The sequence below is a fragment of the Stomoxys calcitrans genome, chromosome 2, assembly GCF_963082655.1.
Source record: "Stomoxys calcitrans chromosome 2, idStoCalc2.1, whole genome shotgun sequence".
Lineage (NCBI taxonomy): Eukaryota > Metazoa > Arthropoda > Insecta > Diptera > Muscidae > Stomoxys > Stomoxys calcitrans.
The window spans coordinates 152,179,300-152,204,440 of record NC_081553.1 but is presented as its reverse complement, the minus strand read 5'-3'; the positions used below and the strand labels follow the sequence as shown (position 1 = coordinate 152,204,440).

General features: G+C 43.8%; 1 protein-coding gene across 6 annotated transcripts in view; it reads right to left on the bottom strand.

The window, feature by feature from the left end:
- The window catches only part of LOC106093609 (alpha/beta hydrolase domain-containing protein 17B), an 84,317-nt gene extending 60,740 nt beyond the window's left edge, over positions 1-23,577 (bottom strand). For 2 of the 6 annotated variants that reach the window (XM_059361984.1, XM_059361985.1), the window contains exons 1-4: positions 23,504-23,577; positions 22,790-23,369; positions 22,551-22,730; positions 22,364-22,496 (exon numbers count right to left, since the gene is read on the bottom strand). In XM_059361984.1, coding sequence (XP_059217967.1) covers positions 22,364-22,496; positions 22,551-22,730; positions 22,790-23,253 — 777 coding nt within the window. In that variant the 5' untranslated portion in view covers positions 23,254-23,369; positions 23,504-23,577. Of the gene's footprint in view, positions 1-7,561; positions 7,684-7,749; positions 7,886-22,363; positions 22,497-22,550; positions 22,731-22,789; positions 23,370-23,422 lie in introns of those variants that run through there. The other 4 variants (XM_013260700.2, XM_013260703.2, XM_013260702.2 and 1 more) reach the window with 4 other exon arrangements.
- Between the last annotated feature and the right edge of the window lie 1,564 nt (positions 23,578-25,141).

Genomic DNA, 25,141 nt, shown 5'->3' with positions numbered 1-25,141 from the left:
TAGATGCGGTAACAGGCTACTGGTTAAATGTAGTCCTCGGGGAACGACCGCCTCCCATTACAACTGAAGAAATTGACCGGCAACCATAGTAGTTTAGCAGATGCAGCCGCCTCAACGCCTACAGAGCAAGGATTGATGCGGACGTGCAAGATGTATGTCCCAGACAAAGACAAAGGAACCTTGTTGACCACGTACAAAGCAATTGGCCGGTCTGTGGTAAGTTATGCAGCGGCAGTGTGTGATTTCGTCAGCTCTGTGACACGCAGTGGAATAATATTCAGATCTGTCAGAATGCCGCCCTCCGAACTGCGACGGGCTGTCTCCTCAGTTCACATGTGGACCACTTCCATCAGGAGGCAAAGATCCTACCAGTGCGAAGACCACTACTTGCTGTCTAAAGGCGCCATTACACAGCATGTAGATTTCTTATGACATCACTTTTTGTATTCACATCAATGTCAATTTACATACGATTCATAATTTTTGCTATCACACCTGTAAGTTATTTTGGTATGACATTACCTACAAATTTGAGCGTATGCTGTTTTTTTATGCGTTATAATTGTTAAAGTTGTGAAAAAGCTGATTAAACCCTAAATTTGTGAAAACAATTTGGGGCATGGCGAAACAATAAATCATATTGTGCAATCCCCATCTTGTCATCAAGCTGATCGACGTTTTACAACACACACAAAGAAATTTTATGCGTGGGTGTATACGTGTGCGTACGTGAGAAGAGAATATGCAAGAAAGGAGATAACAACAAAGAGAATGCAAACAAAAATCTGGCATCTTAATACCGTCTAACCTTGCGTGAGACCACCTTTTCAAATTCGCCTTGAATTTGGGGTTGCTTTCATACGGCTGCCAACAAAAACAACTGATTTCTTTATGTTTTTGTCAGAAGAAATACAGCACGCTCTAATCGAAAAAAATTACAAGTCCTATTTTGAAGAGTGATTTTCATATATTTATTTATTTCATTTCATGCAATGCGAAGCCATCAGGCCTATAAATAATCACACTATGCATAAGACGTACTTTTTCTAACATAATTTAAAAAACTACTCAATTTCGTTTGTATCACACGACATGTGCTAAATTTGACATGTCATAAGACAATTACATGCCGTGTAATAGAGTCTTAAGCAATATCTTTTGGGCTGTTTTCGCAGAGACTTTCTAAATTATCGACTTGTGGATAGATATCCACCGCCCAGTAGCTTTAAGGTAGATATAGAGCGTGAGGTTCAACGTTCTGGCTCAATTACGATCCGGCAGATGCAGCTGCCTTAACTCCTACAGAGCAAGAATTGATGCCGACGTGCAAGATCGCAGAGTTCCTGGATCTTGATACACAACAGAATCAAGCAGACGAAAGATAGAACACAACAAACTGCTACAACAACAACATGATATAAACCTATTGTGGGAACTAAGACGTACTCAGTTAATGCATATTTCTGAATTTCGTTTGCCACGTTATTATTTCCATCCTGGGAAAACTAAACAAATCAAATTACACATTTTTGTGGATGACAGCTAAGATGCCTTTGCCGCCGGGGCCTTGCGTTACTATGGAAGTATAGTCACACTGAATATGTTGCTAGGTGGTGTGCGAATATAGATAGCAGTGGGTCACAATGGTCGTCGTCGTCGCCTTCAGCGTCAGACTATGACCCCCCGACCTCTCCCGTGCGGCAATAAACGCAACAGCAGCATCCCAGCCCCATTATTGCCAGGCAGGGCCGGGAAGGAATAGATACACTATTTTGTAATTCAATTGCACTGGCCTAAGAGGCAAGATCAACGAGATTGTAGATTTTATGATCCGGAAGAACATATTGGTTGCGAAGATCCAGAAGACAAAGCAATCATATAGCAGCCGGTTGTACGTACCGGATTGACCCGATGGAGTCCTTCATCGGCAGGGGCTGCCGCCTCAATGTACAACACACTGCTACAAAAACAACAAAGCTGACAAACACCTGCAGCTTGCACAGTTGTCACGGATACAGTGCTACGAAAGGGTCGCTTAAGGAATACGGTTGGAGGATTAACCTTCGTGATACACCACGGAAGTATAGGCCCATTTCGCCTCCGCCTGGCGCTTGTCACCCCCCATGGAGTGCATGTGGATAGCAGTCAAGTCCGGTACGTATGCATACCACCGGCACAGGATAACTATGAGCACCACACAGGCTGAAACTTTGAGCCCTGATCTGTGTGGTTTTCATTGTAATCACGAGCAGCTTAGCTGCGAGCTACCGGGCGCGTCCACAGGTTGCGGATAGTGAAATGATCCATTCGAAGTAGCTGCAACTGCCGTCGCGGACAATCAGCGGTATCGAGCGGAGAGTCTCAGTGAGTGGCCGGATGGCACCGGCTACTGCCTAAATACAGAGTGCCTATGTTGCTCGATATGACAAGGCGAGTTATTGGCCCCAGTTCTATACTCAAGCGTATTGAACCAACATTTTGTCATTTTTATTCTAAATCTACTGAAGAAATTGTCCTACACCTGAAGATATTGTCCTCCCCCGGCAAACCAGACCTCAATTACGAACCAACATTTTGTCATTTTTATTCTAAATCTACTTTAGTAATAAGTACATGAATTTAAACTTGTTTAATCCTAGTACAAATAGTGATTGAATGACCCATATGTATGCAAGCAACAGGTGTACATACTTCCATGCATATGAACGGATCTATGTATCTTTGTTTGCTTTGATTGCACCATTATTGGCAATTTTCAATCTCCGCTTTCGTTCATGACGATAGAGCATAACAACAAACATGCACACGCATCTCAGCTCATTGTTATTGTTATGTCTTTGACTTCTTCTATAAGAAGATTCAAACAATCGAAGGAATTACAAAAGCAGCCAGTCAACTTTCAATTCTTCAGCCGTACGAGAGCTAACAACGTCACTGGTCGTAGGTCACCAAAAACAACACAAACAAAACTAAGTATAGAAAAAAGTGAATTCATCAAATAAACATACAAAAACAAATTAAAAGAACACATTGTAAATTAGTTTAATAAAACACATGAAAATCAAAACCTAAAGCCAGACCAAAAAACCTTTCTATTGGAAATTAAAAGCAGAAAAGAAACATAGCGTTACAACTTAAAAACTAAACATAATCTTTTACACAAAACGCCTAGCAAACCCCACAACACTTGGGCCTTTGAGCCGGATACTTCGCCTAGCGGATTACCGACTTTAAATTGTTTAGAAACTATTTGGAAAAAAATTGCAAAAAAAAAAGAACATCAAAATTGCAACCATAAGCCATAACCCTGTGAACGTTAAAATGTGAATAAATGTCAAAGTGACCTATGTTAAAATTTGGAAAAAGTGAATTTTGAAAACAAGAATAACTTTGTAAAAGTTTATGACATTAACAAGCTCTTTATATTACACTTATTTTCTAAAATTTTTAAATCTTTGGAAAAAATTGACTTTTGTGAGTTAGCTATCTTTGACATATAACAAAACGCAAATACATTTAAGCACAGTGGCATACAAAACAGATCTTTCGATAATCGAAAACGAAATACTTGAAAAATAAAATTCGAATTCATTTGTGAAACATTTGTTAAAGACATTTTCTTAGTAAATACTCTGTGAAAAAAAAAAAACTTTTTTTGCAAACGTTTATTTCCATAATAAATCCAACTTTTTTTTGAGACATTCTTGTTAAAGTGAAAATCCCTTGCCTCAAAAGAGACCTCACGCAAGTATACACACAAAGGGACGGTAGTAAGTATCCTAGTAAATCTATACCGACTATAAAAGGTTACGTGAGTTATATAAAAAGACGCTTACAGCTTATAAGAATTCTCTTAGTACAAAAAGGCTGAAATCGAAGCATTGACTCCTGCACCACACACACCTGTAGTAAAATCAAATCAGTCTATGAATAATGTGACACCAGTTGAAAAACCAGCATCGCGTACAATAAAACTTTCAGCATGTGATACAGATATTTTTTATGGTGAATATAAGAAATGGCCGACTTTTCGTGACTTGTTTACCTCCTTGTACATTGAGATTTCTGATATTAGCAACATTGAACGCTTATAACATTTGAATCAGATGAAGCACGAGAGTTCATTTCTTTTATACCTTTGACTAATGACCTCGCGTGGGAATGTCTAATAGCTTGCTCGACTTACCATCAGTAATCACAAGATCACCGTCAACTCTTAAGACTTTTGAAAGACCTGTAAATAGTTGTATCCAAAGTCTGAAAATCTTTAAAATCGATACGAAATCGTGGGATCATATACTTATCTATGCTCTCCAAAAATGCCTAAAAATTATTTAGAAGAATTTGCAAATGGACTTACAGATAGCGCTAACATACCTTGAAGGAATTCGACGATTTTTAACTCAGAAGTTCAAGACTTTAGAATCTTTTGGGAACATTCATGCTTCGACCTTAAAAGTTTCTCATATGATACCTAGTACAAAGGGTCATCCAAAAGATCGCCACGTATGCACTTTCCAAACTAAAACAAAGTCATAACCCTAAACAATATGAATCTCAGTCACGACCTCAAACTAACGCAAATATTCAAAATACGTTGCAAATGATCTGTCCACTTTGTAAACAATCACATTTTCTGAGGAATTAGAGAAAAGCATCGAATCGAAGCAGATCGAATTCACGCTGTGAAAACTACACATTCTTGTTTTAATTGCCTCCTAAATAACCATGGCGTTAAGGAGTGTAAATGTAAATACACATGTAGACATTGTAGTCGGAAGTATCAGACGCTTCTTCACAAAGACAGTAGTGCACAATCTACTATAAAACCTACTGTACTATCTACTACACTAGAGAGTACTATACAGTCCACGTCGTACCAAGACTCATCGAGTATCACCAACTTAGCTCTACGTGATGATAATCGACCTTCGTGATGTCAGTCGCGAGAGACCTTGCTTTTTACAGCCCTTGTGCGAGCCCTTGAGATACGAAGCTAGAGCGATCATAGAAACAGGATCCTAATCGACTTTCATCTTTGGTAAACTAAAGGATAGACTTAGACTTTCAACCAGGCGAAATCTAGTTCATGTTTCAGGTTTGTGTCCCACAGTTGCTGAAACGCCAACACAAGCTTGTATTTTCACGCTGCGCTGTCGTGGGCCCTAGCTTCAAATAAGACGTTCTAACCCCAGGTTTGAAGACTTTGCCACTTAACATGCCGCCTAAGAACCTCAACATCAACTTCCTCAGTAACTTAAATGAACCTTTAGCAGATCCTCATTTTTACATAAGTCAACCAATTAACACCAATTGAGGTGCTCCCGGTACGGTATAGCTGTGAGCACCACACCAGCTGGAACATTGAGGTCCGATCTATGTGGTGTTCATTGCTGTCAGAAGCTTAGCTGCGAGCTATCAGGCACGTCCACCAGTTGCGGATAGTGGAATGCTCCATCCGGAGTAGCTGTAACTGCAGTCGCGGACAATCAGCGGTATTGAGCGGAGAGTCTCAATGAGAGGTCGGGTGGCACCGGCTCTTGCACAAATTCTGAGTGCCTACGATGCTTGATATAACATGGCGAGTTATTGGTGCCTTTAAATAACCAATGGCCACCCTGTTCCCGCCGCGATCGGTCCTTTGGACCGGAACGAGTTTGCTCACCTACAGGAGCTTGACGAGGATCGGCACCTCCACATTAAAACAACAACAACAACAATTAACATTTTAATTGGACTTGACATTGGCCCTTTCATCTTCGACTTCGCAGTTCCGGTGCCCCCAATTGGTTCCCTTTCGACACTGAAGACAGTATTTGGCTGAATAGTGGCGTGACCAATTGTTCGATCGACTCAATCAAGGACGAAAGTATCGCTTTTTAATGCAGTGGCCCTAAACAAAATCCATATCCAAAAACATATTTTGAGGTGAGAGGAGAATAAAATCTGCGAAGACATACACACATATAGGACCTACAGAGATAAATCAGGAAGATACGTAGTTACACAACCCTTCAAAAATGATAAAGAAATTGGAAATTTTAGAAAAATCGTCATGGCGCAGTACCTGCGCATGGAAAAGATGCTCAGTACGAAACCTGACATCAAAGCATTATATGACCAGGTCATTCTTGAATACCTCGGCCTTGGCCATATGAAGAAAATTCCTCCAGCGAATATAAACAAAAGACCAAACTTCTACCTAAAAAAGAATTCACCAAATAAACATACAAAAATAAATTAAAAGAACACATTGTAAATTAGTTTAAGTGAAAATTAAAACTTAAAGACAAACCAAAAACTGTTCTATTGGAAATTAAAACGACAAAAGAAAGAAAGGGCTACAAATAAAAACTAAACTCATCTTTTAACACAAACTAAACTAATCTTTTAAACACAAAATGGCTAGCAAACCCCTCAACAACGCCTTCAAATAACCAATAGTCGCCAAGTTCCCGCCTTGATAGGTCCTTTGGACCGGAACGAGCTTGCTCACTTTAATGATGATCGCCATCTCCACATGAAAATGTGGCAACAACAACCGCCGGTTGGTAGTTGTGACCCAGGTAATGGCCAAGCGTACAAGATCGACATGAATGGGCTACTGTCTGGCCACAATCGCCTGGTTCTAGGAGACTTTAATGCGCATCAGGTTTCATGGCATTCTCGCCTAGGTAACCACCAACGGCGCATAGCTTTGGCAGAGCATATTGAAATCTCCACATTTTGCACGGTGAATGAGGAGGCCCCCACTACGATAACGAGGAGATGCAGCAGCTCGCCAGACATTTCCATTGCATCCCCCGATCTCCTGAGTGGCGTATCCTGACAAGCCGTCATTTCTTTATGATCAGACTACCTCCCCATAATTCTCACAATCGACCGACCACCCGACTTCATAACCTCTGAGCACTGGACGTTTATCAATCAGAAGAAGGCCGATTGGGTCGGCTTCAGAGAGTATACCAATCGTCGCTTCAGTGAACCAAGCCCCCTCGAAAGTGCTAGTTGACGACAGGAAATTCCGAGACATCATTAACGCAACAGCCGCTCGCTTTGTATTAACCGGTCGAATACCTCAAGTGCGGCCCAATTTCACGGCGCTGACAGTGGTACTCACAGACGAGCGTGATGGGATTTGTTGTACGGACCCCACTAAGAAATCTTGTTTATCACGTACAAATCAATTGGCCGGTCTGTGGTAAGTTTTCAGCGCGAGTGTGGCCTAGTCAGCTCTGTAACACACAGTGGAATAATACTCAGATCTGTCAGAATGCCACCCTTTGAACCGCGACGGACTGTCTCCTCAGTTCTCATGTGGACCACCTCCATCAGCAGACAAGCAGAAATTTATAACTTTGACCAGATGTTTTATAAAGGTCAGCTGTTTTATGAAAACCAGCTGTTACATGAAAATACAACAGCTAACACCAAAATGGATCAAAAAGGCAGAGGTAAGTAAAAAATAAATTTTTGTTTATTGGTAATTATTAAATTTGTTTAATTTTTATTTACTTTTAATGAAGATTCGTGGCAGCAGCCAGTGTACAGAATACTTGCCATATGAAATAATTTTAACATTTTTGCGCCACTTTTCCATCTATTTGTGCCACTTGTTCTAAAATACAACTATGTAGCGATTATCTTTTGTTTGTATAAAATTTTTGAGCTGAACGAGAGTAACTGGACAAAACAAAAATAGTTTGTTTATGTTTGTCAAATATATCACTTAAGTATTTAAATACCCACCACCGCAACACGTCAAAACATTTATTCTAAATCCTACAAATACATGTTCTGTAGATCGTAGATCGATTTTGGGATTCCGCTCGTTCGTCCAAATTTGAGTTTGGCTTTTTGGTTCCAAAAAGTCTTGGCTGAAAACCTAGAATTGATTTACGGTGGTGGGAATCTAAGATTCGGATTGACCAAAATTATCTTTATACAACTTTTTTATGTTATTTATAAAAAGAAACTAAATTGTTTAGTTTTGTTATATACGTTTTATTTTTGTTTTTTATAAAAAATATTGTGCCAAATTTTGAACCAATTTCAACAAGTTTTTTTATGTTATTTATGTAAAAAACAGAAGGTTTATTGTATGCTTTTGTTTTTTGTTACTCCTAGCTTTTTTGTTTGCTATTTTTTTTAATAAAACCGAAAAAATGTGCCACTTTTTGTGCAACTTGTAAAAAGAACAACTAATTGAAAATTTCCTACGGTAACGCTGGTCGCGATAAGCTAAGCTGTGTGCTACCGGGCGCGGAGCATTCCACTATTGCGGATAGTGGAATACGGAGTAGCTGCAATGGCAGTCGCGGATAATCGGCGGTACCGAGCGGAAAGTCTCAGTGAGAGGACGGACGGCACCGGCACCTGCACAAATACTGAGTGTCTGTGAGACAAAGATCCTGCCAGTGCGAATACATAACAACATGATGTCTAGACAATACCTTTTGGGCTGTTATCGCAGAGACCATCCAAATCATCACTGCCGCCCAGAAGCCTTAAGGTAGATCTACATGATCTAGATCGTGAGGTTCAGCGCTTCAAGAGAGAACTCCTAGATCAAGCGGCATATAAAGCGGGTCTAGACAACATTTATACAGATACGGTAGTAGGTGCGCTAAATAGCTACCGGGTGAATGTAGTCCTTGGAGAACAACCGCTTCCCACTGCACCTAAAGAAATTTGGCTCCGGCAGATGCACCCGCCTTAACTCCTACAGAGCATGGATTGATGCTAACGTGCAGAATGTGTGTCCCGACGGTGACGTGGGACCACACGTCCCTCAATGGGAAAAAAGTATAAGCAGCACACCAAGTGCTGCCGACAAGGGACTTGAGAACGTTGTTTCTACTTTTGTGTACGGTGATGGATGTAATGCAGCTGTAGTTCTATTCCGTCTTCGAAATGCATGCTTTTGTTCGGTGAATGCAAATTGTCAAACGGGAGGATTAGTCCCTCATGCGTCTTGGCTACTGTCGAGAGAAGTGAAATCGGTCTGTACGACTCCCCCTTGCTCGTATTATTTCCAGGTTTCTGTAATGGGATCACACTGCCCATATTCTAAACATCGGGTACTATAATAGTGTTCAGACAGGCTGAGGACAATTGTAAGGGACTCCACTCCAGGCAGATCTAGATTCTTCAGCATCACGGGTGACATTCGTAGCTTCGTGCACGATAAATTATTATGGTTGTCCAGAGGCACTGATACGACAAATGGCTCCCCTTCTAGCCTTGCCACTCTCGGGTCAAAAAAACGGACGTTTATCTAAGGAAAATACCACACAAGTATCGGCAGAACTTTTTATTTTAAAACAATTGTTTTCCTAAGCAAGCAAATAAAAAAAACCAACCAAAACAAAAATCAGCTGTTTTCTGCAAATTTACACTGGAAGTCGTTCACATACTTATGCTTGCAAATTTTTTAAAGAGACTAAAATGGCCTTAGGTAAGGTTAAGTTAAGTGGCAGTCTGGCATCAGACTCACTTAGAAGTTTTCGTCCATAGTGATACCACAGGAACAGAAGAAGGAAGATGCCTCCTAGTTCCTACCGTTGAACCATCCAGATCGCTTTAAAAGCCCAATAACCTGCGAATGTTCACATCCGCTATGACTGAGACGTCAAGTCTAGATTAGGCCACATAGTTTTTGAATGCTCACAGCCCCCTCTTTGTGACCATCAATCATTCGTTGTCCTTCTGGCCTAGTCCTGAAAACTTAGCTTACATGTCGCTAGAGGCATACCCACAGATTTCAGTGTCCCGGAATGTGTAGGGTAGTTCCTAGTCTCGCAAGCTCATCCGCTTTATAGTTCCCTGGGACATCTCTATGGCCCGTCACCCAGAACAGGTGAATTTGGAACTGTTCAGCCATCTCGTTGAGAGATCTGCGACAATCGAGAGCTCAGAAATACGTTCTCCAGTAATTTAATGGCTCTGAGAAGATATTTATGCCCATCGTCGTAGTGACATTATATCTTAGCCATTCCACCACTTCCTTCAATCCCATGGCAGCCGGTTGTACGTACCGGATTGACCCGATGGAGTTATCCATCGGCTAGAGCTGCCGCCTCAGTGTACAACACACTGCTACAACAACAACAACAACCACTTCCTTAATTGCAAGGATCTCTGTTTGACACACACTGCAGTGGTCGGGTAACCTTTTCGATATGACCAGTTCTAGAATCAGGAATAGTGGTACAGTAATTTGTATTAAAAAGCGGCTCAGGTAGGATGTTATCCACACTGCCTGGAACATCGGACATGGTATCAAGGAAACACAGTGAAGACGCCTCACTGGAGTGGTACAAGCAGTTTATCTAGCCACAATGTAGCATTAAATTCAGTGCATCAGATGGTGTCGTCCTCAGTGCGGCTGTGATGCACAAAGAAGCCATCCTTTGCATCCGGACCACAACACCATATAGCATTATAGGTCTGACAACTGCAAGCGGTCTATGTAAGTAAGTGATTAAAAAGGTTCTTACGGTATAGTTGATGCCTAGAAATTCCAACTCATTCATGGTTGACGTCGGTTTTTCATTATTCAAAGCTTCAATGTCAAGAAATGCCCTCTTGTATATTCCTTGACAGAGAACTCTCTATGTAGCCGACTAGGTCGTGTAGGGCTGTTTCATTGGATTTGCCTTTACTATATGCATGCTGCTGCCGCGACAGGCGATCTCCGGGGATCTTTGCCCTAAGATATGTTTCTATCAAGCATAAAGGAGTCCTCAGCATAAAGGATGACAGACTAATGGGAATGAAAATGACCTTCGTGTCCCTCCATCCCACAGATATATATGACATTCTGATACAAGCAGAGTATATCTCCCTAAGCCAGGGAACCAGTCTATCAGACACAGCTTGTAATTCAACCGGTGATACATCATCAGAGCCTGGCAACTTAAAGGAGTCGAAACTATTTATCGTCAAAAGGATTTTCGGATCAGACACAATTTCCTTAATGGCCTCCGACGAATGCATATCAGTGACAACCTATTCTGGCAGCACATTGTCCGTTGGAGAATTTCCCGGAAAATGTGTATCAACGAGTAGTTCTAGTGTTATTTCACTTGACATTGTCCATACGTTCTCAGCAATCCCATGGCAGCCGGTTATACGCACCGGATTGACCCGATGGAATTCTCATCGTCAAGGGCTGGCCCTTCAGTGTATGTGTTCGTCTTTTTCGTTATGGGAGAGGCACATCCCAGAGTGCCTTGTCCGCACGCTTCTAGTCCGTGCCGGGATTAAAAAGAACCCCGGACCCTGGTTCGGTTTGTCAGAACCGCCTACATCATCGGTCGGTGAGGTGTAACCGATGCATGGAGTGGGTACATTTCCGATCTTTCCTCTGGCCTCACTTCACTACGGGAATATAGTCATACTGGTTATGTCGCAAAGTTCTGTGCGAACATAGCCAGCAGTGGTTCACAAGCGTCGTCGTCGCCTTCTGCGTCCTCGTTGTCGAACTATGTGACCCCCTCGACCTCTCCCGTACGACAATTTACGCAACGACAGCATCCCAGTCCAAATATTGCCAGGACAGTGCCGGGAAGTCTATCATTTTTGCAGTTAAACTGCAACGGACTTCGTGGCAAGATCGATAAGATTGTGGACTTTATGAGTGGGAAGACCATATTGGTCGTAGCGATCCAGGAGACAAAGCTGACCTAAGGATCGCTCAAGGAATGGAGGTGGGGGATTGGCCTTTGTGATACACCATTCCGTGCAATATAGACCTATCCCGCCTGCGCATGGCGCTAGTGACCCCTATATGGAATGCATGGGGATAGCAGTCAGGTCCGGTACTGCCGAGATAGAGCTATACAACGTGTACATACCGCCGGTTGGTAGCTGTGTCCCGATTAATGGCCAGGCTTACAACTCCGACATAAGTGGGTTGCTATCTGGCCATAATCGACCTGTTCTAGGGGACTTTAATGCGCATCACACGTCATGGCATTCTCCCCTAGGTAACGACCAGCGTGGCATAGCTTTGGCAGGGCAGATTGAAAGCTCCACGCCGCTTCAGTGAACTGCCACCCCCTCTGATGTGCTAGTGGCCGAGAGGAAATTCCGAGACATCATTAACGCAGCAGTCGCTCGCTTTATAGTGGTCGGTCGAATACCCCAAGTGCGGCCCAATTTCCCGGCGCAAGCAGTGGTACTCGCAGACGAGCGTGATGGGATTCGTGGTATGGACCCCGCTAACCCCAGAATCAGCGAGCCGAATCTGGAAATAAACAGGGTTGTCAACGAGGCCACCGTAGCGCAGAGGTTAGCATGTCTGCCTATGAAGCTGAACGCCTGGGTTCGAATCCTGGCGAGACCATCAGAAAAAAATGTCAGCGGTGGTCATTGAGCTTAAACTTGTATCGGACTGCACACATTGATATGTGAGAAGTTTGCGCATCCCTCGAGTGACAGGGCAAGGAGGAGTCGTACAGACCGATCACCAGTGGCAAAGACGCTTGAGGCATTACTCCTCTCTAGCCTCGTAGGAGAATTTCCATTCGCCGAGCATCAACATGGATTTCGAAGACTGCACAGCACAACAACAGCTTTGCATGCCATAACCACACACATTTGCTGTGGCTTCAATCAGACCAGGCCATGTGATAGGACGGTCCTCGTGGCACTGGACCTATCGAAAGCATTCGACACGGTCAGCCATGCAAAATTATTTGAGGACATCGCCAACACGTTCCTCCAGCCGGGCCTGAAACGATGGGTCGTGAATTATATGTGTGGTCGCCAGGCATTTTTGGAATTTAGGAATAAGAAGTCGAAGCACCGTAGAGTGAAACAGGGAGTTCCCCAAGGTGGTGTGATATCTCCGGCACTGTTTAACCTCTATCTATCCTCCAATCCACCCCCTCCAGACGGCATAGAGATCGCGTCATATGCGGACGATTGTACGAAATCTGAAGGTATCCGCCACCAAATCTTCAGCCACATTGTTCACTACAAATATGCGTGAGGTGAATACTGAGCTGACTGTGATGGTCGATGGATGTCGATTTGACAGCTCTTACTCCCCACATGTCACAGCAATCTTCAATAAAGTCAAAAGTAGAAACAAGGTCCTCAAGTCACTTGCCGGCAGCACTTGGGGTGCAGACAAAGAAACCTTGTTCACCACGTACAAAGCAATTGGCCACGCAGTGGAATAATATTCAGATCTGTCAGAATGCCGCCCTTCGAACTGCGACGGGCTGTCTCCTCTGTTCTCATGTGGACCACCTCCATCAGGAGACAAAGATCCTACCAGTGCAAAGACATAACTACATGTCTATACCAATACCTTTTGGGCTGTTATCGCAGAGACCATCCAAATCAACATCTTATGGATAGATATCCACCGTCCAGAAGCCTTAAGGTAAATCTACGTGATCAAGAGCGTGGGGTTCAGAGCTACAAGAGAGAAACTCTAGATCAAGCGGCATATCAAGCAGGTCTAAACAACATCCATGCGGTAATTAGCTACCGGGTGAATGTAGTCCTTGGAGAACGACCGCCACCCATTGCACCTGAAGAAATCGCCCTCCCCCGGCAAACCAGAGTAGTTCTGGCTCAATTACGTTCCGACAGATGCAGCCGCCTCAATTCCTACAGAGCTAGGATTGATACCGACGTGCAAGATGTATGTCACGATAGTAACCAGGGACCGCACGATGCACGTCACCTGTTTAACTGCCCGGCCAGACCCACTCGTCTCAGACCCAGATCGCTGTGGACGCACCCCATCTTAGTCGCAGAGTTCCTGGGTCTTGACACTCAACAGAATCAAGCAAACGAAAGATAGAACACAATAAACTGCTACAATAACAACAAAATATATTCTCTGAATTCTGAATATACCCCACCGTAATTTGCCCCGAAGACAGAATCTTCCTTAGCCTAGAGGCTTCAGACGTATCCTCCATGAAACTGCAGAATTCTCCCAAGGATTTGTTCTGAGCCCTTATAAGCTCACCCTTATGTTTTCTTAGCTTAGCCTTATACATGTCCTAATCGTGTAGTGCTATTGTGGTTTTTACTCCGTTGGAGAGTTTTCTGCAGTCCATCCTTAGACCAACCTGCTCTGGGATCCACCAAGGCGGTTGTGCTCTTGTAGCTTTCGCTCTGTTAAAGAGTTTTCTGCAGTCCTTCCTTAGACCAATCAGCTCTAGGGTCCACCATGGCGGTCGCTGTTTGCCCCTTGGCTTGGCACTAGAGCAAGCTGACACAAGCGAGTCATTCAGCCTTCGTTATCCGCTTGACCACTATGTCTATATCCTCCGTAGTTTCCACTTCCTTTTCTAATCTAGAAGAGATAGACGTGCAGAATTTGTGTGGATTATCCCAATCCGCCTTTCTTTTATTTAGCCGAGGGACCATTTTTGCAGTATTTTCTCCAAGGCTAAAACTAAAATAACGATGGTCAGAGAAGGTGTGGTCATCCAGCACTTGCCCGTCGCATTTTCTTCCACTTATGTCTTCCGATACAAACGTAATATCTAGTACCTCCTGCCTGTTCCTGGTAATAAAGATCGGGTTTTCCCCTTTATTACAAATCGCCAGATTGCAACTTATAATATATTCAATAAGCAGCTCACCCTTTTCGTTGACATTCGAACTTCCCCATATCTGGTGATGTGCATTAGCATCACTTCCTATAATGAGGCTTTTCTTCCCTACAGAGGCAGCTTCAACCAGCGACCTAAGGTCTGAAGGCGGCATCTCTGAATCGTGTGCCATATATAGGGAAGCCAGCCAGTAATGAGATGTTTATATAATGAGTAATGTTTATTTCAAGGCTGGCTACTACTAAATCTTCAGTGCTTAGCGACGGAAGAAGAAAAACATTTAGACTACCCTTTGCAATAATACAGGTTCTGTGTCTCCCATTCCCCGTACCCTTGAGAAGTTTAAAGCCCGAAATTCTTAGTCCATGAACCATTCCTCCACACAACCATGGTTCTTCAACACGGATTTCGGAGACTGCACAGCACAACAACAGCTTTGCATGCCATCACCACACACATTTGCCGTGGCTTCAATCAACCCAGGCCATGTGATAGGACGGTCCTCGTGGCATTGGACCTATCGAAGGCATTCGACACGGTCAGCCATGCCAAATTATTTGAGGACATCGCCAACACGTCCCTCCAGCCAGGCCTTAAACGTTGGGTCGCGAATTATCTGTGTGGCCGCCAGTCATTTGTGGAATTTAGGGATAAGAAGTCAAAACACCGTAGAGTGAAACAGGGAGTTCCCCAAGGCGGGGTGATATCTCCGGCTCTGTTTAACCTCTACCTTTCCTCCATCCCACCTCCTCCAGACGGCATAGAGATCGTATCATATGCGGACGACTGTACGATCTTGGCATCAGGCCCCCCACCCATTGATGACATCTGCGATAGGTTGAACGTCTACCTCAACGAGCTTGCCTCATATTTCGCTGCAAGAAATCTGAAGATATCCGCCACCAAATCTTCAGCCACACTGTTCACTACAAATACGCGTGAGGTGAATTCTGAGCTGACTGTGATGGTCGATGGAGAATTGATTCCGACCATCAAGTGTCCCAAAATACTTGGCGTCACATTTGACAGCTCCTACACTTTCTCCCCACATGCCACAGCAATCTGCAATAAAGTCAAAAGTAGAAACAAGGTCCTCAAGTCACTCGCTGGCAGCACTTGGGGTGCAGACAAAGAAACCTTGTTGACCACGTACAAAGCAATTGGCCGGTCTGTGGTAAGTTATGCAGCGCCAGTGTGGTCACGTCAGCTTTGTGACACGCAGTGGAATAATATTCAGATCTGTCAGAATGCCGCCCTCCGAACTGCGACGGGCTGCCTCCTTAGTTCTCATGTGGACCACCTCCACCAGGAGACAAAGATCCTACCAGTGCGAAGACATAACTACATGCTGTCTAAGCAATACCTTTTGGGCTGTTATCGCAGAAATCATCCAAATCATCATCTTGTGGATAGATACCCACCGCCCAGAAGCCTTAAGGTAGATCTACATGATCTAGAGCGTGAGGTCCAGCGCTACAAGAGAGAACCTCTAGATCAAGCGGCATATCAAGCGGGTCTGAACAACATTCATGCAGACACGGTAGCAGACGCGTTAACTGGCTACCGGGTGAATGTAGTCCTTGGAGTACGACCGCCACCCATTGCACCCGAAGAAATCGACCTCCCCCGGCAAACCAGAGTGATTCTGGCTCAATTACGTTCCGGCAGATGCAGCCGCCTCAATTCCCACAGAGCTAGGATTGATGCCGACGTGCAAGATGTATGTCCCGACTGTAACCAGGGACCGCACGATACACGTCACCTGTTTAACTGCCCGGCCAGACCCACTCGACTCAGACCCACATCCCTGTGGACGCACCCCATCTTAGTCGGGGAGTTCCTGGGTCTTGACACTCAACAGAATCAAGCAGACGAAAGATAGTACACAATAAACTGCTACAACAACAACAACAACAACCATGGTTCTTGCATAAGAACAACGTCAAATCCCCCAGCCATCAGGAGGACCTTTAGTGCCGCCGAAGCGGCCTTACAATGGTGGATATTTATCTGTAGAAACCGTACCATAGTTAGGATTCAGAATTTCTACCTCACATCCTCAAAAGATTCGTTTGAACTTGTCATGATGAAGTTCCGTACGCATCCAGGGGCAGGTGAGAAAACTGTGGAACCACTCTTCCTCAGGACACTGGGCATTTGCGGTGCGAACGATTTCTTCTTAGATTCTTAAACTAACTGCTGCTGTTGAAGTACATTCTGAGTTCCGTACTTCCCCGCTGGCGGGCACTTTGAGCCCAGTCCAACTTTGTGACCCACCTGTCGAGTTCCGCTTCGATGTCATTCCCTCCCGTATAGATTGTGGCAGAAGAATTTTCAGTCTCCTCCAATCCGCCAGACTTTAGCGATGTGGTCGATAGTTCCTCAGGCAAGTGTTCAGCAACAACTGCTAGTCGTCTCCTGCTTTCCCATCGAGTCCTGATTCCCCATCAAGTTCCGCTCCGATGCCATCCACTCCCGTATAGATTGTGGCAGAGGAATTGTCAGTCTCCTCCAATCCGCCAGACTTTAGCGATGTGGTCGATAGTTCCTCAGGCAAGTGTTCAGCAACAATTGCTAGTCGTCTCTTGATTCCACAACCCCACCGCTTCTATAAAGCTTCAGTTTCAACTTGTCGAATCCGTAGGATACAACCCCTTCAGACTTGTTGTTGTTGTTGTTGTAGCAGTTTATTGTGTTCTATCTTTCGTCTGCTTGATTCTGTTGAGTGTCAAGACCCAGGAACTCCCCGACTAAGATGGGGTGCGTCCACAGGGATCTGGGTCTGAGTCGAGTGGGTCTGGCCGGGCAGTTAAACAGGTGACGTGCATCGTGCGGTCCCTGGTTACTATCGTGACATACATCTTGCACGTCGGCATCAATCCTAGCTCTGTAGGAATTGAGGCGGCTGCATCTGCCGGAACGTAATTGAGCCAGAACAACTCTGGTTTGCCGGGGGATCGATTTCTTCGGGTGCATTGGGTGGCGGTCGTTCTCCAAGGACTACATTCACCTGGTAGCCAATTAACGCGTCTGCTACCGTGTCTGCATGAATGTTGTTCAGACCCGCTTGATCTAGAGGTTCTCTCTTGTAGCGCTGAACCCACCTTAAGGCTTCTGGGCGGTGGGTATCTATCCACAAGATGATGATTTGGATGATTTCTGCGATAACAGCCCAAAAGGTATTGCTTAGACAGCATGTAGTTATGTCTTCGCACTGGTAGGACCTTTGTCTCCTGATGGAGTTGGTCCACATGAGAACTGAGGAGACAGCCCGTCGCAGTTCGGAGGGCGGCATTCTGACAGATCTGAATATTATTCCACTGTGTGTCACAAAGTTGACGTGACCACACTGGCGCTGCATAACTTACCACAGACCGGCCAATTGCTTTGTACGTGGTCAACAAGGTTTCTTTGTCAGCACCCCAAGTGCTGCCAGCGAGTGACTTGAGGACCTTGTTTCTACTTTTAACTTTATTGCAGATTGCTGTGGCATGTGGGGAGAAAGTGTAGGAGCTGTCAAATGTGACGCCAAGTATTTTGGGACACTTGATGGTCGGAATCATTTCTTCACCGACCATCACAGTCAGCCCAGTATTCACCTCACGCGTACTTCTAGTGAAGAGTGTGGCTGAAGATTTGGTGGCGGATATCTTCAAATTTCTTGCAGCGAAAAATGAGGCAAGCTCGTTGAGGTAGACGTTCAACCTATCGCAGATGTCATCAATGGGTGGGGGGCCTGATGCCATGATCGTACAATCGTCCGCATATGATACGATCTCTATGCCGTCTGGAGGGGGTGGGATGGAGGATAGGTAGAGGTTAAACAGAGCCGGAGATATCACCCCACCTTGTGGAACTCCCTGTTTCACTCTACGGTGTTTCGACTTCTTATCCCTAAATTCCACAAATGACTGGCGGCCACACAGATAATTCGCGACCCAACGTTTCAGGCCTGGTTGGAGGGACGTGTTGGCGATGTCCTCAAATAATTTGGCATGGCTGACCGTGTCGAATGCCTTCGATAGGTCCAGTGCCACGAGGACCGTCCTATAACATGGCCTGGGTTGATTGAAGCCACGGCAAATGTGTGTGGTGATGGCATGCAAAGCTGTTGTTGTGCTGTGCAGTCTCCGAAATCCATGTTGATGCTCGGCGAATGGAAATACTCCTACGAGGTTCGGGAGGAGTAATGCTTCAAGCCACTGGTGAGAGAAGGGAGATCGGTCTGTACGACTCCCCCAAACTCGGGTATTTTCCAGGCTTTAGTTGCGGGATCACTCTGCCCATTTTCCAGACATCGGGAACTATAAGAGTGTTCAATGACAGGTTAAGGACAGTGGTAAGGTACTCAACTCCAAGTGAATCCAGATTCTTCAGCATCAATGTAGAGATTCAGTCGGGGCCCAACACCTTGGAAGATTTGGCGCCACGGATGACATTCGTAACTTCGAACACGGTAAATTGTGATGGCTGTTCATTGGCTTGGAGACCACGAATACGGCGAATGGCTCTCCTCCTTGCCCTGTCTCTCTCGGGATGCACAATAAATTGACGGTTGAACAACCTGGCGCATCTCTTCGGATCAGTCACGGTTATCTCGCCAAAAGTGACTGAGGTCCTGTCATCCCGTCTACCGGGGTTCGAGAGAGACTTAACAGTGGTCCACAGTTTGCCTGCACCGGTGCCTAAGTTACATTGCTCCAAGTATTCCAGCCACAAATTCCGCTTATGTTCGTTGACTACCCTGTTTATTTCCAGATTCAGCTCGCTGATTCTGGGGTTAGCGGGGTCCATAGCACGAATCCCATCACGCTCGTCTGCGAGTACCACTGCTTGCGCCGGGAAATTGGGTCGCACTTGTGGTATTCGACCGGCTGGTATAAAGCTAGCGGCAGCTGCGTTGATTATGTCTCGGAATTTCCTCTCGGCCACAAGCACATCAGAGAGGGGTGGCAGCTCATTGAAGCGGCGATTGGTATACTCTCTGAAGCCAGTCCAATCGGCCTTCTTATAATTGATGAACGTCCGGCGCTCAGAGGTTATGAAGTCGGGTGGTCGGTCGATTGTGAGATTTATGGGGAGGTGATCTGACCCCAAATAGATGACAGCTTGCCAGGATACGTCACTCAGGAGATCAGGGGATGCAATTGAGATGTCTGGCGAGCTGCTGCACTTCCTCGTAATCCTAGTGGGGGCATCCTCATTCACCGTGCAAAACGTGGAGCTATCTATCTGCCCTGCCAAAGCTATGCCACGGTGGTCGTTACCTAGGGGAGAATGCCATGACGTGTGATGTGCATTAAAATCCCCTAGAACCAGACGACTATGGCCAGATAGCAACCCACTTATGTCGGGGTTGTAAGCCTGGCCATTAATCGGGGCACAGCTACCAACCGGCGGTATGTACACGTTGTATATCTCTATCCAGTACTAGACCTGACTGCTACCCTCATACATTCCATGTATGGGTCACTAGCGTCAAGCGCAGGCGAGATAGGTCTATACTGCACGGAATGGTGTATAACGAAGGCCAATACCCCACCTCCATTCCTTGAGCGATCCTTACGTAGCACATTGTAACGATCTCATCAATCTTGCCACGTAGTCCGTTGCAGTTTAACTGCAAGAACGATACACTTCCCGGCACTGGCCTGGCAATAGTAGGGCTAGGGTGCTGCCGTTGCATAAATTGCCGTACGGGAGAGGTCGGGGGGGTCACATAGTCCGACGACGAGGACGCCGAAGGCGACGCTTGTGACCCACTGCTGGCTATGTTCGCACAGCACTAGCGACATAGCCAGTATGACTATACTCCCGTAGCGAAGTTAGGCCAGAGCAAGGACGGAAATGTACCCACTCCAAGCACCGGTTACACCTCACCGACACCGACCGATGATGAAGGCGGTTCTGGCTAACCGGACAGAACCAGGGTCCGGGGTTCTTTTCAATCCCGGCACGGACCAGAAGCGTACGGAGAAGGCACTCCGTCCCATGACGAAAAAAGACGAACACGTACACTGAGGCGGCAGTCCTTGCCGATGAGGATTCCATCGGGTCAATCCGGTGCGTACAACCGGCTGCCATGGGATTGTCAGACTTGTTGTTGAGAGCCAGAGTTTAGTACGAATACTGCATGTCTCCGGTCACCAACAGCCTCATCCAATCTACCAAACTTCCAGTCGGTGGTTGAGAGATTGGGATTACATTCACTTAGTCTTCCAAGTATCGCTTCAGGATCTGAGGGAATCCTTGGTAACCAAGCATGCGACATTGGTAGAGAAGGAATATCTTACGTCTTGCCTAAATCTAATGCTGCACCTGGCCAGACCCCAGCAATCTTCTTCAGCGCACAACAATACATTTTAATTTAGCGTTGATCCCCGATGGCAATTAGTTTGTATCGTCCTCGATACCAGCCTGCATCGTCACAAACCGGAGGAGACCCAGGAAATTCCGCAAGGACATCGGAGTATACTGATTACAGTCCATTGACTATCCCACTCCAATTATTCCTAGGTATGCAGCACTGTTCTTCTCCCTTGTCGACAACTGACATCAAACTGTCCCTAGCGACATTAGCAAAGGTTATTGGACCTATCTTACTGTTGTTCGCCCTAGTTTTTTTATGTATGGGATGCCCTCGAGGTGACCGCAGCCTTTTGGCTGACTGCGGTGCTGTTTCCGAATTTAGACGTGTAGTCTTTGGGGCCTGAGCAGCGAATTCCCTAGCCCAATTTAGGGAATCTCCCTCCCTATTAGTGAGAGTCATAGGATCACTCGCACCAAGCCTCTCAATAAACCTGAGAGCGATGCGTCTTCTATTATTCCAACCTCTTAAAGAGAGTGTTGGATTGCCAGGGAAGGCCGATGGCCTAGGCAAATTACAGGCATGCGAAGAAAGAATAAGTTCGGCCTTGTCCTTTAGACTCGAACCAGGTGTCTTCGTGAAAAGCCCCTGCTGACCAGAGGTTTCAGTAGCACACAACATGATACGGCCTGATACCACCACCGCAGCTGTTTGGACTTTGGAGTACATTCTAAGCTTACTCCATGGCTCTAGATCTGCCGCTCCACTGGAAACAGACGAAGATCATCAACCGCCTAATGGATACCTCTATCGCAGCTATTCATGAGTGACTTAAAATTTTCCTCCAAAAATAATGACCTATTACGAGTTGCAGGAAAATTCTTGCGGAGTAAATAACAATACGTCCGCTCCACTCAACGGTTCAAACAAGAAAAAATAGCCTTACTCTACAGCAAATTGTTACTGGAAAAGTACGCGAACAGACCTTGTGATTCGTCGTATGACTTTGTCGTTCAATAAAATGCGGCATATTTCACAATCATTTAATAGACAATTTTCGTACTTATAAACATAGTGTGAAATAAAGGGGTGCATGTTTCGAATTGCATTTTGCAATAAATTCGATATAAGTACAACCTAGCAATGTATGTCCTTAAAAGCCTTCACAGCTAAAGGTATCTGATGCAATAACTCCTAACCAAGAGGTCGAAAAGTGTCATACCATGATTTGTGTGTGGTATACTAGCTTTCATTTTCAATTATATAAAAAAATTAGAATTACATAAATTAGAAAAAAAAGAAAGAAATAAACCGAAAATTATGTTTGATTATCGACATCTAAAATAAAATGGTATTTCATTGACCTTTAACTTGAATCGCTTACTGGTATGAATAATATGATTAGAAAACAACCATCTAATAATAATAATAAAGTCTTAATTTTACATACTTAAGTGAATGCTAAACTCACCTCTACCCATAGCGGTTCAACAGCTTTCGTGCATCTCTCATAAATACCGATACCGTGGGAAAAGTCAATTACTTCATCTTCTGTTCCATGAATCACCAAAACAGGTGATTTAACTTTGGACACTTTATCGATACTGATTTAATTCGTTTTATTATTTTATGTGTATGAATATCTCAAAATAACATACCTTGGAAAAGCGTCGAAAAACCATGTTCTTTTTGTGTTCCGGAAAACAACTCTTAGCCCAGACATTAAAGGAGAATGAAGTATTACAGCTCCCACCTCATGCTTTGTGGCTAAATCCACAGTAGGAACGGTACCAATGCTTTGGCCATAAAGAATAATAGATTCTGGATTAATGTTGAACCTAAAGTAATGTAAATACAGTTTGGATAAATGCCCAATTAAGTTTGATATAGGAAGTACCTTGACCTCAAGGCTTGCCAGGCTGCTTCAATGTCGGCGTACAAATTTTTTTCGGATGGTTTTCCACCACTCATGCCATATCCAGAATAATCGTACCCAAAAATGTTACAATTAAGTTGGGATCCTAATGATATATAAAAACTACTCATCTGTCCCAAGTCAACAGCATTACCATGGGAGAAGAGCAAGGTATATTTCGCATTTTTACTACAGCGAACATATATACATGTAATGTTATTGCCACGCGATGTACGTGTAAAAAATGCTTCCACTTTTGATTTATCTCTTTCAGAATATTGCCATTCAGCTCTATCATAAAAATGCAAGTTATATTTCACATTATTGTCATCTGCGGGTGTTAATTTGTATGTTGGATCAGGAGGTTGAAAAGCTAATTTAGCTGCAATAGGCCCAGGGCAGGGAGGACAACAAAACATGCAACAAAGTTCGCTTATACTGAACATATCACTGGTATACAAAATCCAAGAAACAAAGAGATATTCTATATCCTATATCTCCCTTGCAACGTTTGGTTAATAGTGGCACCGAGCAGAATAAAAGTCCTTGTGAAGGGCATAAACTAAAAGGATTCATTTATAATAATCAATCTGAATTTTTGGAATGTTTAAATACTTTAGTTACGAACTATAAGTTAAAAAATATTAAATCTATTTAAACAAAAGGAAAACGGAGTAATATAGGTAGATACGATACTTGACTTGTTTATATTAACTGCATGTGCAAGTGATGAAAAATAGGTATTGGAATAATCTTTAGCAATCAGGTTTCCCACATGTGAAAATACAAAGTTGATGTACGGAAACATAACGCCGCCAAAAAAAGTGTAGAAACTTTTGCAGTTTTTAAAGGTGAAGTCACATACCATGCGTAGACGCGAAAGCGTGATGCAATCAAACAATTGAGATACGTACGTTTTTTATGATGTCTTATTTTATTAGTTTCTAGTGCTATTATGGTTCAATTGAGAAGGTTAAGTCTAACGATTTTAGGAATTGTACAAGATGGTCAAACTGCATGGTCTTATTTTTTAGTATGTCACAAAAACGGTGCCAAAAGATAAAGAAAATTTTTATTTGTATATTTCACAAACTTTTTCAACACAATTGAGTGTAAGTTCGTAATAATTTGCGAGTTATTTTCTATTTACGAAGGAACAAAGAGAGGAATTGGTTAAAATACTGCATTCGACATACCAACTTGCATGAATCTAATCTGTACCACGATACTAGGAAGACCAAGCAGACCGTACGTCTTGGTAGTATACGGTCTTTGGGTATCCTATCAAATTTATACAAGTTAAAGTCAATAGCCCAGCTGTTGGTATTTTCCAATTTAAGGCTGTATCCAAATCTCACAAGAGCGCCAGATGCTTTGTTTGGATATTAAAGATTTGTTTCTTTTTTCACATTTGTTTTTTCATAGTTTACACGTTTATAATCATAACTCTTTTGATATTGTGGATGCGAAACATTACAATGCAAATAAAAACTAGAATGTCAATTAGGAAGTTCCAGAAATTTGATAGCCTAGTGGGAATTTGCGCCAACATTCCCGCAGGGTTGTGTAGTTGTTTTCGTTGTTGTTAGGCTAGTGACTTTACCTTTACCAAAGTTTTATCCAAATAACACTAAAACGTAAAGTTCTTTGTTTTGATTTTAAAATTTTGTCACATTTTGTTCCCTTTCCACATTTTAATTTATAGTTTACACGTTCATAATCAAAAATATTCTAATCTTGTCGCTGCTACACATGATAGTGCGCATGGCTGAATTAAGAAGTTAAAGTCACTTGTTCAGCTCATTCAATTTTTCAATTCCCGAGTTGTATCCAAATCGCGATAGAACGTAAAATGCTATGGCGAAACAATTAAAGGTGGGGTCATTTGTACAACAACCACAAATCATATGGTGCAGTCCGCCATCTTGCCATCAAGCTGATCGACGTTTTGCTAACACACAAAAAGAAATTTGTGTGTGCGTGTGTGTGTATACGTGTGCATGCATGAGCAGAGAATATGCGAGAAAGAAGATGACAACAAAGAAAATGCAAACAAAAATCTGACATCCTAATAACGCCAAAACTGGCCGGCTGTTCGCGTGAGACCACCTTTTTAAATCCGCCTTGGTTAAATGCTTTGTTTGGATTTAATTTTTTTCCAGATTTTTTTTCTTTTTACACATTTTAAATTGCTTGAATTCAAAATCCACACATTTATAATCATAAAAGTTTTGACTTTGTTAAAAACTGGATGAACAATAAGGAAGTGTCCAACAATTTGACAGCCCAGTGGGAATTTGCGCCACCGTCCCACAGGGTTGTGTAGTTGACTTC